At 41.9% G+C, this 12,745-nt stretch overlaps 2 protein-coding genes across 5 annotated transcripts in view; one reads left to right on the top strand and one right to left on the bottom strand.

Annotated features, from left to right (window-relative positions):
* PPP5C (protein phosphatase 5 catalytic subunit) overlaps positions 1–12,745 on the bottom strand; it is a 263,787-nt gene that overhangs the window by 192,603 nt on the left and 58,439 nt on the right. The window lies entirely within an intron of this gene.
* Positions 1–12,745, top strand: part of LRFN3 (leucine rich repeat and fibronectin type III domain containing 3) — a 54,213-nt gene that overhangs the window by 16,618 nt on the left and 24,850 nt on the right. The window contains exon 1 of one of the 4 annotated variants that reach the window (XM_072848796.1): positions 6,472–6,540. The exons of the other annotated variants lie outside the window; for them this stretch is intronic. Within the exon in view, the coding sequence (XP_072704897.1) occupies positions 6,521–6,540 (20 nt within the window). The 5' untranslated portion in view covers positions 6,472–6,520. Of the gene's footprint in view, positions 1–6,471; positions 6,541–12,745 lie in introns of those variants that run through there. 4 annotated transcript variants of the gene reach the window in all.

Consider the following 12,745-nt stretch of genomic DNA (forward strand, 5'->3'; position numbering starts at 1 on the left):
TCCATGCACTCCAGGATTGTTGCTTTGCCCTCTTCATGTGCTTGTACCCTTGCCCTCTTCAGCTGCAGTAATTATACGCCACGAATTGCAAATTGTGACCTCTCCGCTTAGTACACATTTTCTTTGCCTTGGTCAAAGATGTGACTTGGATGCTTCTCTAAACAGAATGATGAGATAGACACTATCTGTCCCGCTTTGGCCTTTGAACTACCCTCTGCTCCCAGGATCATTAATCCGTTATAGTATTTAGATAATTCATCTTGCCCTTGGCAGTATGATATGTAATGTGACACTCTCGGAACTGAGGACATGTAAGCATCGCTCAACAGAGGGACGATTTCTTTGTCATTGCAAGAAAAACGGGGCCCGCATGACATTGTGCAGCGGGTTCAAGATCCAGCTTTGGTTGCACGCTCCGAGTAGAGCCCTACCCAAAAGGAGCAAAGCTGCACTGGTATCTCTTTCCCAGACAAAGTCTGGCTTTTGCATTTTGGAGGCTTGATAGCAATCCGTGTTGCACATGTAGCAGGCTCTCTGCTTCCAAGCAAACCATCTGAACTTACAGTAGTCTGCACACAGGAGAGGAGTCTTGAGCAAGCTGTGTCTTGAATGACTTCACGTTGGAATTTTTAGCTAGGTCAACCTTAAACTAGGGTCCACCGAGGATCTCAAGAGTGGACAATTTCTTGTCTTGTTTCTGCTAAGCCTGCAGTCAGTTAGATGGTGGTTGCAGTTGCCTTTGCATTTCAGATGAATGCTCCTCCCCAGGCTCTTTAAACATCTGTAGCTTCCAGACTCGAGCTTAGTTTGTTAGGCCTAAGCTGTCATCTCCTCTGACTCTTAACCACAGGGAGTTGTTTTTATTATTATTGTGCCATGTGCATTTTTTTGCGAAGGATACTGTTAGAAGATGAATGATGTTTAAGAGATATTCAGTACAATTAGAACTACAGCAATAACCTAGATTTACTGGAGCAGTGCAGCCATTTATTAAGTCTAAGTGTGCAGGTCCTTAAATTTCTGTTGGGATTTTGTTTATCTATTGTTCTGTTTGTACTGGGCATAACACCAGAAATGGGTTCTTTGCTGGAAACAATTCAGAAGATAAACTGTTCCATCCATGAAAACTTCAAACAAAGGTTTTTTCCCTTAAGACAGAGTACTTGGTGAAATAGCCCCTGGTTTTCCGAGAGCGGAATTTGAGAGTCTAAAGATGTGATGAAAAGGTCTGATCTTGCTTGATCTTAAAATCGTAGCTACTTCATTTTTTCCTCATTGAGACATGAGCCTTCAGACTAATTTAGTACAACTCGCTCCCTTAACAAGCTACACTATTATTACTTATTTTGATAGCGCCGCGAGGTTCTGCTTGCGTATGCACAGAAGAGACAGGCACTGAAGATAAAACAAGGTTATTGCAGCGCAGAAGATTAACCCGGGCATTTCTCCATCTGAGCAAGGAAGGGGAATAAATACCTGTGCCACACACAGGACTCAAGCCCCTAAGCAGTTCTACAGTCGGAGATCTCTGCCTAATTAATCTCAGTGCAAGTTTATATAGGTCACATCCAGAAAATGTTATCTTAAGACATCCTCAAGAAACCTACTAGCTGTGAAAGACTTAGGTTCCTAATATTAAACGTTTGGATTCTTATTTCTTTAGCTGTCCCCTAATTTTATCCTTGCTTCTCATCTAGTTTGACAGGTAGACATTTTCCTCTACGTTTTAAAACTTGGGGAATTACTGCTTACCAAAGTAGAAGACAGTAAAGAACATGAAATCAGTTGGCTGTGAGAAATGTTTTAGCAGGGCTTCAACAGATAAAGGGCTGTAGGTTTGAAGATCATGCACCAAAGGAGCATGACGTCTTGATTGTGCGCAGCATTTAGGGGAAGCTTTGTTAGGTGCTGACCATCAATGCTATTTCAGACTTTCTCTGCGATTTCTGACTTCTCTTTGTGTGCTTGGGTTGCTGTGTCTCTGAGAGAAGAGCTTTGGGAAGAAATTGTTATTTTGAAGCCCCCTAATTCTGTTGGTTTACTTTGCCTGTCTTAAATCTTTTATGGTGCTCACAAAGGAGGATACGTTAGTGCAAACTATTTCTGGATTTGAGTATGACTTTTGGAAAGGAAATCGCCTTTAGTGCTACTTAATTCCTCCGTAATCTCGTCTCACTGTGGACCTCAAACCCGGTCCAGTATATTTTGCTCAAGCTCTTATGAACTCTTCATCTGAAACATTTGACTTTTCTTGCTGGCAGTCAAAGGATTTGTTTTGTGTGAGTTTTCTTGCTTCACTTTAATCCTTCTAATAGAATTAGAGTCCGGGTCCTTTGGATCTACAGAGCCATTACAAGGCTGCTGACAGCCTTTAACCTACGCATCCTGTGAAACTCACCTAAACAGATACGAGTAGTGGATAGCATAGACCAAATATTAGCAGCAGACACCAAAATGAAATATCTCTTTCTGAGAATTAGCACAGAGAACGTGCAGATGATTTGCCTCTGGTCTTGGGAGCCCTAAGGACAAACTCCATTCTGTTGGTCAGAGGACAAGGCTTTCCCCCTGAATGTGATCTTAGAGATAACCGTCATTTTCTAGAAGGTGACTTGTGGTTTTTTTTGTGTTTGCTTAGCTCATTCACAAGCAGGTTGGGAAATGCTGCACGCTGCACATTTCCTGCTGACTTAATGAGCTGCATTGTTCAAACTTTGAAGCCAAGGTGATTTCTTGTGGGCTCTGTAGGTTTGAAAATGATGGACAAATACAATTTTTGAACTACTGCTGGTAATAAGGTGAAGTTTCAGTGAGCTCAGCTGGGTGCAATACACTCCCCTCTCCACGAGCCATGTATGGCACGGTTGTGCTCCAGCACCTTCATCCTTGCCACGATCAAAATTCACATTAGTCCTGTTGCCCAACAGAGATGTGGAGAAGTTGGTCTGCTTAAGGCATCCCGACTCTTTGCTTTCTACCTTATTTCTTTCCTTTATTTCTAATGGTTAAACCAACTAATGAGGGGATCCTATAGATTTTTATTATTATTATTTAGGAGTCTGCCCTCCTCTTCCTTATTGTCCTGGTCTTGTTTGTTCTTCTGAACCTTGGGCTTTAAATTCTGCTGCTGCTCAGTTGTTCCAAACTCACTGTTCCCGACTCAGTCCACCCACTGCAGTTATTGGCTTCCTCGGTAAGGCAATTAAACTTGTCTATCAGACTTCAAAAAGGCCTTAGCTGAAATGTCACCCTGTTCAGATTTGTTAGGAGTTTTGAGACCAACAGGTTTTGGTTTTTTTTAAGAGGTTTCAAAACTCCTCAGCGTTTCTTAACTTTCCTGTGGCTGTGGTTTATGTTGCCATCTAGCTGTTGACTCATGATAACCCTTTCCGTGTCCGCTTAATGGTGAAATGTCAAAGTTATACTGCAATTAAAAAATATATACCAGCCGTTCAGTGCCGGGAGCTGCAATATGGCCAAAAGTAAGTTCAAAATTATGACTCTTAATGCATCTATGCTAATGATCCCCAGCAGTGGCATCTTGACACTAATTAACCTTGCAGTGAACTCTCATTACCAGTAAAACTCTAAACCAAAGCAAGAGATGAAGGGCACAAAATCCCCGATGCTAAGCTGTTGCAGGCGGCTGTCGGCAGCTTTTTTAGGATGGAAATTTCCTCTTTTCATCTCGGGACTGTTTTGATTGTCCGGACATCTCCTCCTTAAGAAAACAGAAAGGACCAACGCAGTCATGTATTTCACTGAACCCTGGAAGACCTGCAGGACCTGACTCTGCAACCCATAGGGGTTGGGATGATATTTGGCAATTGCTTCCTGCTTTTGGACAACCTCACCTTACGGTTTGCCGTTTACTAATAGATTGTAGATGTCTAGAACCAAGATTTCCACCGGCCCTGTCCCATAACGATGAAGTATTGGAGTTTTTCTTAATGTTTCTGGCACATCTGTGTTCTCCTGGAGAACTCTTCCGTTCTCTAGTAGCATAAAACTAACAATCACTTACTAAATTGCCAGAGTTACATGCAAAATGAGATGAGGCAGGAGGAGAACAACTTCCAGGGTCCGTAAATAAAAGTGTATCTGCCTTGCTGTGTTGTAATATGGTAAATGGCTCTGTCTGCCGGTGGCAAGGTGAAGGTTTTGTTGCCTGCAACGAGCACTAAAATCTCATTGCATGGGATCTCTTTTAGGACTGATTTTAAACGCAGCATTTGGCAAGCATCAAATTATTAATCCAACTAGTAACTTTACAGTTTATAACTCTTAGGGTATTTTTTATGTCGCCCTACCAAGACACCTGATGTGAAAAATAAATAAAGCAGAGGGGTGAGCTCTGTTTTTTTTTTTTTTTAGTAACTTCAAGGGGAGTGGGAAGGAAGAAGAACTGGAAAAGTGGGAAAGAAATAGGGAAACGGTTGCATGCTGTGAATAGTCTGCAAAATCTGAATCACTGTTCACACCATCAGGTCCAGGTGTGACTACGGCCGCTAACCTGTGCTGAGCGCTTGTCACTCAAGGGGAAGGACAAGGGACAGGCTCGTTTGCACAGAATTGCAGCTAAATGAGGAATTTCCCATCTCGAGGGCCACTGCTTCAGTGAAACGAAAAGAAACCAACTTTGCAGAAGTCTCGAGTAAGATTTAATTTCTATTAAATAGGTACGGCATTTTAACTAGGCCAGTACTCCTGGATTTTGGGGATTTTTTGGTCCAGTTTTGCCGCTGAACAGAACATACTGTTTCTGCACGATACCTGGTGGGATGCTGAATTTTGGACCAGAGAGACTCCAACGTTTCTCAGGTGCTCAGTTGGATGGATTCTTGAGGGAAATATTCAAGTACTGCTTAGCTGGAAATACAGTCGGTCTAATGTGTTTTTGTACAGGCAGGACAAATAATTCCTGCTAATGGGAATGGGACCTATTAAGAGCCTGGCATTTGGAGCTGGTTTATGAGCACTGGGGTGCATGGTGTGGTAGATCTATATTAATTTTATTTCCTTAGCTTTCTACTTGGGCACTCGGGGTACATTACCTTGTGTTATACAGTAGATCATAGAATGGTTTGGGTTGGAAGGGACCTTTCAAGGTCATCTAGTCCAACCCCCTGCCATGAGCAGGGCCATCTTCACCTAGATCAGGTTGCTCAGAGCCGCATCCAACCTGACCTTGAATGTTTCCAGGGATGGGGCATCTACCGCCTCTCTGGGCAACCCGGTCCAGTCTTTCACCACCCTCATTGTGTTAAAAAAAAAAAAAAGTTTTCCTTGTATCTAGTCTAGATGTTGGAGCCTGTGTGGCTATGTCTGCAACTTTTAATTTCTGGAGAAAACGAGTCTCTTAACAATTTTTGGCTGGTTTAGAAGAAGAGCTTCTGTGAAGATTATGTTGAGATTGGCTGCCCTTTCTACTTTGCTGTACCATTCCGTATTCAATCCTTGCAGCTGCTGCCTCTGCTGCAATATTGTCACTCCTAATGCTTCTGATAAAGTGCAATTCTGGAAGAGAACATAACCTCTTAATTTTGGGATGGATGGCCACTTCGGGATGTCCACAACACTGCGCTGTGAATGTGAATGGAGAATCCATTACCTTGAGGACTCTGCACTGAAATGAACCACTCATGGAAGTGCAGGAGACTCCCAAAAAGCAGCACAGAGCAGTACAGGTTTGACCTTCAACTTGAAGGTCACTTTGAAGGAAGAATAGGTTAAGCCTCCCCCTTTTCCATCAGGATAGGGGCCCTTTTATATTTCATTAAGGCGTTAGAGCGATGTTCTTGTATTTGGTCGTTCACACAAATTAAAATAACAGTAAAATCCCCCTTAAAAAAATGCTGGCCGAGCATCCGTTGTTTTTGAACTACCATCTCTTCAGTTTCCAGAGATGAGCGTTTTGGTATTAAGTTCACGTGAAAGAAAACAATCTTCCTTTAGAGCAAGAAAGCAATTTTTGGAGAACAGGGCATCGACCCCAAATAGCAACTGGAACACATGAAGTGCTGCAACTAGAAAAGGCAATAGTCACTACAGCCAGGATGAATAGTCCCCTAGACTAATACTGCGTTAAGGTCATCTACACCTATTTTGTTTGCCATCAAGTAATTAGGTTTGCTATTTTGTGTTTTAATATTTGGTTTCTGTGCTCACAGCATTGCTTAGTTCGGCACTGTAGGTTGTTGGGAAGTTATCAGTAGGTTTTATGACTCAGAAAATTACTTTAAAAACCCTCTGTGTTCTCTGCCAGATTTGTTGGGCAAATCTTGTCCAGTGTATGCAGGTCTCCATGGGCAATGCCACTTAGCAGTGAGCAAATGGGCGTAGTTGCAAGGGCACTTTGTCAGCAGCGACATAAAGCTGTGTTATATATAGTTACGTGTGCCTCATCTTGGATACAGATATTGTAACTCTTCAAGGAAGATGCTCCAGGATGCTGGAGGTGGATAGAAAAAAGGCTGAGGTCAACTACTGCAACCTGCGGCTGAACTACCAGGCAAAGTTCATGCATCCAGTGACTGAAAGGTGGGGTTGATGTTGGGATTCTTTCCCACCTTCTGTTTTTACTTGCATTTCTGGGGGCTTTGTATGCAAAGGATTTACATGCTTCTCCTGCACCCTCACCAAAACCTGGGAGGGTGTATGCGTTAGATACTGCAAAGGAACTGAATCATGAATAATTCAGTTTATTAATAGTTTACTCCAGTTTGGGATAATTAATTCACCAGAATGGACTTAATTGTATAGATTGTTTCAATAAACCACCAGAAAAACTACTATCTCAGTACTGTCTCTGAAACATCCTGTTAAAAATCTGCAGTTCTACAGAATTTGGAACATCCTACTGAGCGTTGTTAATGAAAGAGGAAAAATTTATGTACGATTAGTGACTCTGGTCAGATACGGTACCTGCAGGTCACACATTCCATCAGTGAGTAAAATATATCTACAAGTTTTACGCTGGCAGTTGTTGCAGAATTGCTGTGTAGTTCTTCAGACTTTCATTTTAAAGCAAGATGGATCAAGGACAAATGAATTAAATGAAAGAAGAAGATAGCAAAGGGTTCGTTAGGCTTATTCCCAAATGCACTTCACTGTACTTGGCTTTTTTAACTTGCTGCCACTGCTACTTTTCTGACCCCTTGGGGGTGTGCGTTGCTTCAATTCCTGGTTCTTTCTCCAGTCCAATCTCGGCAATTGTACATTTGTTCATCACTTCTAATGCATTTCATATTTCTGCTCTGCAGAGAGGGTTAGGAGTGGTTTTAGGGAAGGAACGTAGCCTCCAAGACCACGGAGCATTAAAGATTAATTCATCAGTTGCTTTTTTATTAGCCAAAACTCTGGAGAACATTTAGGAAACTTAGAAGCGTGTGAAAAAGCTCAAAGTTTCGAGGTCACCAAGGTAAGTACAGTGTCAGATGTGCTTTAACTTCTAACGTCTGCTAAACTAGTGCTATCTGGAAGAGCATAAAAAATTTTACATGAATATAGTAAAAAAAAAAAAGGGCTGGAGTTTTCTGATTGTTATCCTACAGCAACGAGCAGCTTGGATTTCCATAATGCTTTTCACAAAGTGGAACATCTTTGCAAAGCATTTAATTACCAGTAATGCTGACGCTGCGCTTCTCTGGCCTGGCATTTAAAGGCAGTATCAGAAAAAAACAATATTCTTTATGTTTTAAGTAGTAACGTTTGGAAACCTTTCAGCTTTCAAGAGCAATCCTAGGCTTCTGGAAGGTCAAAAAATCCCGGAGACATCTGCGGTTGAGTTCAGCCATACCCTTGTATTCCTCAGCCTGCGGAAGCGATTTTAATTAGGGGAGGAAGGTTATGATGAAGTATGCTTTTAACAGCCAGTCTCTGAAGTGCTAAAACATTTCTGCAGGAAAGGGGTTTGTGTTGTGTGGGGTTTTCCCTTTTATGCTTTCCAGTGTTGTGATGAAGAAAGTGGCAGTGTAAATATGGCAGTTAGCTTGCGCTCCAAAAAAACCCTGTACAAACCGGTGTGCGCTTGGAAAGGAGAAACCTTAATTCAGCACTGGGATCATAGAATGGTTTGGGTTGGAAGGGACCTTTCAAGGTCATCTAGTCCAACCCCCCTGCCATGAGCAGGGCCATCTTCACCTAGATCAGGTTGCTCAGAGCCCCGTCCAACCTGACCTTGAATGTTTCCAGGGATGGGGCATCTACCACCTCTCTGGGCAACCTGGTCCACCCTCATCATAAAACATTTCTTCCTTATATCCATTCTGAATCTCTTTTAGTTTAGTTTTAGAGTAAAAAGTAAAAGAGTTAGAAACTCTTTTAGTTTAAAACCATCACCCCTTGTCCTATTGCAACAGGCCCTACTAAAAAGTCTGTCCACATCTTTCTTCTAAGCCCCCTTCAAGTATTGGAAGGCCACAATAAGGTCTCCCCAGAGCCTTCTCTTCTCCAGGCTGAACAACCCCAACTCTCTCAGCCTTTCCTCATAGGAGAGGTGTTCCAGCCCTCTGATCATCTTTGTGGCCTTCTCTGGACCTGTTCCAACACGTCCATGTCTTTCCTCTACTGAGATGCTACTCATCTCCATGCAGAATATAGTCAAGAAAGGTTGAACATCTCCTTGGAGAAGGCAGAGGGTCCTGTTTGTCTTAATTCAGTGCATGGTAAGATCTGGTGTGCTGCCATCAGGTACGTGATGGTGTCAAGATCACTGCGGGGAGGTTTCCTATGATATACGAGGTTTTGAAGATAAAAACCAACAGCTGTCAGGAATGGTTCAGGCGTAGTTGATCGTTCCCATGCATAAAATGAGACCTTGTCAGTGAAATAAAATATTTATGGGGAAAGGGAGAGAATTTACAAATACCGTGAGAGCCGTATAGCAGCGTACTTAACGGCTGAGAGGCATGACATACCTGCTGTGTGTTATATGAGGGGCAAAAAAGTGTTTCCCAATGAATACCAGTTCTACGTGTGGGAATTGCGCTAAATAATGATGCCCGTGGAGCTGGACTCCCTTTTGCTTGCCAGATGCTGGAGAGAAAAATAAAGCTTTCTGGTGCTCGTGTAGTCTTTGTGTGCTGGACAATTCCAAATAGTCTTCCATTTTTAATATTAATTCACATACTGTAGAGTGTTTTGGGAGAATGAGAGTGTTGAGACCCTTATTCAATATTTATAGCGGTGCTTGCTCTTGCCCAGAAACACTGGTTCATTTTCCTCTTGGATTAGGTAAGTTCTTAGTGTTGGAAATCATGGTGTGTTATTCTTTTTTAACGTTGTGGATTTTTTTTTGGTGGTGTTGACTATCTGTTCCAATTTAACTGGAATAAGGTGTTTAAAGGAGGTGACTTAGATGTCCTTATTTATGCACAACATAAACAGCTTGAAGGTGTACCTGCAGCTAATTTCTAGAAGACACAGGTGGGGCATGATATAACCCGGTGATGTTAAGTAAGAGGCACTCTCCGCCTCTTTTTCTAGTCACAGGCTTGACCTCAGATAAAGAGAAGAAATAGGATGTGTTTAAAAAAAATAAATTAATTAAAAAAAAAAATCCATGTTTGGATACAAACATTTGTAAACCGTATTCAGCCAGGCTCACTGAGCACTGATTAAACATTCACTGGAGATGCTCAGCAGTGCACTTCTCATTTCTAAAAATACTTTGTCTCCAAGAGCTGTCATTTAAGGAATTTCTCTGGTGGGGAAAAAAAAAAAAAATTCCTTTTAGCTACACCAGAGCTCTGCAGAAACAGCCACTGTAGATGGTGGGTGATTAATTAACTGTTCGAATCCACCCCGCGCGCCTGCTAAGGGTCGAGATCTCGGTGTTAGAGCGAGCATGTTTCAGTTGGTATTTCTTAGCCCTGTTCTGAAATGGAAGGCTTTTTATTTGTTTATTATTGCTCGGGTCGTAAAGACAAACTACCTCATCATGAAGAGGCTGCCGTTCTCTGCTGCAGAAATCAAGATAAGCTACAAAACAGTGTTAATTGGCCCTCGTAAATAGTCTGCCTTCGCTGACAGTTCCTGCGGTGCGTATTATGCATACCAGCAGCAAGAAGACATTATGTAGTTTTATAATCCAATTCAAAATAGTTTAAAAAACAAACAAACAAAAAAACCCCACAACCAAAAAACCGCATCCAAAAAACCGCAACCAAAAAACCGCAACCAAAAAACCGCAACCAAAAAACCCACCAAAACCTAAAACGCAGGCTTTGTTTTGCCTTTTTTTTTTTTTAAATTCTCTCCTCCTCCCCTCGTCATTTTTAATTCTCATAGTAAGCAAAGCTCTAGAGGCTTAGAGACCCTTGTGGTTGGTTTGTCTCATTAGACAACCGTTATCTCCTGCAAGATAAAGTCAGATTTAAGACTAATACTTTATCAGTCCTTTTTGGCTGCTCTGGAGTAAATTTTGCATTTCAGCAATTGATTGATTGATTTTTAAATTATTATCCCCCCCCACCCCCCGCCTCTGCTTTTTGATGTTGTTGTAGGACTCCGTCATCGTCTCATCTTATTTGCAGGATACAAACAAACTTGCCACCTGGCAATCTCAACTCTCCCGTACATCGCTCTCCACTTCAGTCCTTTTTGGAGGATTGTGAGCATTTTACAAATGAGGTGCTCTCTAGAGGCCAAGAGAAGGTTGCTTTTCTAGCCAGTATTGGGTTTTGTCTCCTGTATAGCAGATGTGCTTGTATGATTATAGAGACTTGTTCCCTTTCTGTTGAAGGCTGCAGATCTTGCCAAATGTCTGTCCATCTGTCTTGCCAGAGCACTCGAGTCTTCCCGTGTAGGAAGACTGCAAACAAAAAAAATTAAAAAAAAAAAAAATCTCTTAATCCTGCTCTTCAACTGCGAAGCCAAAATCAGAGTCGTATCTGAGGGATGCTTAGTGGTCAGGAATTAATTGCGATACAGAAGGATCGTCTCTTTTGTGGTAGAGGGGTCACTTGCATGGGATTCATATTTCAAAAAGGAAAAGAGTAGCCTTTTAAGCATTGTTTGGCAGATTATTGTCTAATTAAATATTGAACGTTTATTTCTGAAGGGAATGGTGGTAACTTTTGATGCTTACTTTGCTACAACCTTTGAGGAGCTTGATTTTTTTTTTTTTTGCCTCCCCCAAATACTTCTGAATCCTTTATCTACAAAGGTCAAAATGGCACTTACACATGCTAGTTTCTTTTATTTCCCCAGTCTGCTGTATCTTTCATGTTTTGAATAAAAATGTCAGTCTAGATTAACTTTCAGCATCCTTTTTGTCCTTCTAAGGCGGCGTATCAGCTTTTCAACGTGCTCTGGCTAGTGACAAACACAGTATAAGCCGGAATAAAATAATTATATACCATGTGGCGGTACATTAACTACCTTCCTCTGAAGATTTTTGGTTTGTATGGATGTCTGAAGCGTGTGTTAATTGTCTCGATGAATTTTTTTTTTTGAACTAATATGTCATCTTAGAATATATATCCAGCATGCTCCATTTGGATCAAATTGCTTCTCCGCACATCTTTGCCTTCTGTGGCAGCCTTCCTACAAGAATTTTATATCTGCAGCACAAATATGCTTCTTGAACACCATCCCAATTATTAAGGCAAATTAAGAATGATGGTAGAGCCTGCTGACTAAGTTCCACGTGTAGCATGGATTGATTAATAAGAAGCATACCGGATTATTAGCCACCTCTGTAGCTTTACGTTAATAAAGGGAAATACTCCATCGCTTCCTTGCATGGTGCAATTATCTGGTGAGATGCACTTAAGCACAACGATCTTAAAGGGCTTCTTGATGTCAGGCTGGTTTGAGGCGAAGGGAAGAGCAGGGCTGCTGGGTTGTGGGAGAACCAAAGAAGTTGCATTTTGGTAATCCCGGGACAATTGCTAGAAGCTGTTCACTGACCCTCTGCATTTTTGGGCCGTGAAGCTAAATCGTTTGGCAAGCAAGGAGAAAATAGATGAGTTAGCAACTATCGCGAAGGCTCAAGAATACTTTCCACTTTTTAAAGTGTCATTTTAGACCTTTGGGTAGGGCACAGTAAAGTACCAGTCTGTATATCTGCTGTATATATGTGTTTGCATTGGGCTTGTTTCTTATTGCTATGCTGATTGATCTGGCATCCCCTGACAAGTGTGCTCAGCGAGGAGTTTTTTCCTACAAACTTCTGATTTCATGGCACCTGTGGCTTTCTGATTTTCTGCATTAATCAGGGAAGGCAGGAGAGAAAGATCCTGCTTTAAGCTAACAGAAGAAATTGCAAGCCAGGAGGACAGGAACACACAGCAAGCTTTGCACAATTGTTCTGAACAATTGCAATTTAAAAAAAAAGTCATTAATCTTGATGCCGAGGGGTTTATAAGTCTCTTTGGAAACTGCTTCATGCTGGGCAAGAATACATGGCTTCGTGATATGGTTTCATTACTTTCTGCAGCACGCGACCGAGACTGGCTTTGTTTTTTTTTTCTCCCAGCTCTGCTGCAGATTTAGGTCCTGGCAGCAGGGCAGAAGGTAGAGGCGATGGGGAAACACTGAATAAAACCTGAATGTTGTGCCTGCGTTGCAAAAGCAGAGCCCTATCGTGTGTTGCTTGCATTTTGTTACGCCATCCTGCCGTATTTGCCGTGCTATCTGCAGACGGTGGATTGTCTAGACAGCAGTAGAGCTCATGGGGCTCCCAAAATGAGCTAGAATTTGGGATGCTGCTTTGATAAAGAAATTATGACGTGGTTTTCCT

This window comes from Ciconia boyciana, chromosome 33 (assembly GCF_034638445.1).
Source record: "Ciconia boyciana chromosome 33, ASM3463844v1, whole genome shotgun sequence".
NCBI classification, from domain to species: Eukaryota; Metazoa; Chordata; class Aves; order Ciconiiformes; family Ciconiidae; genus Ciconia; species Ciconia boyciana.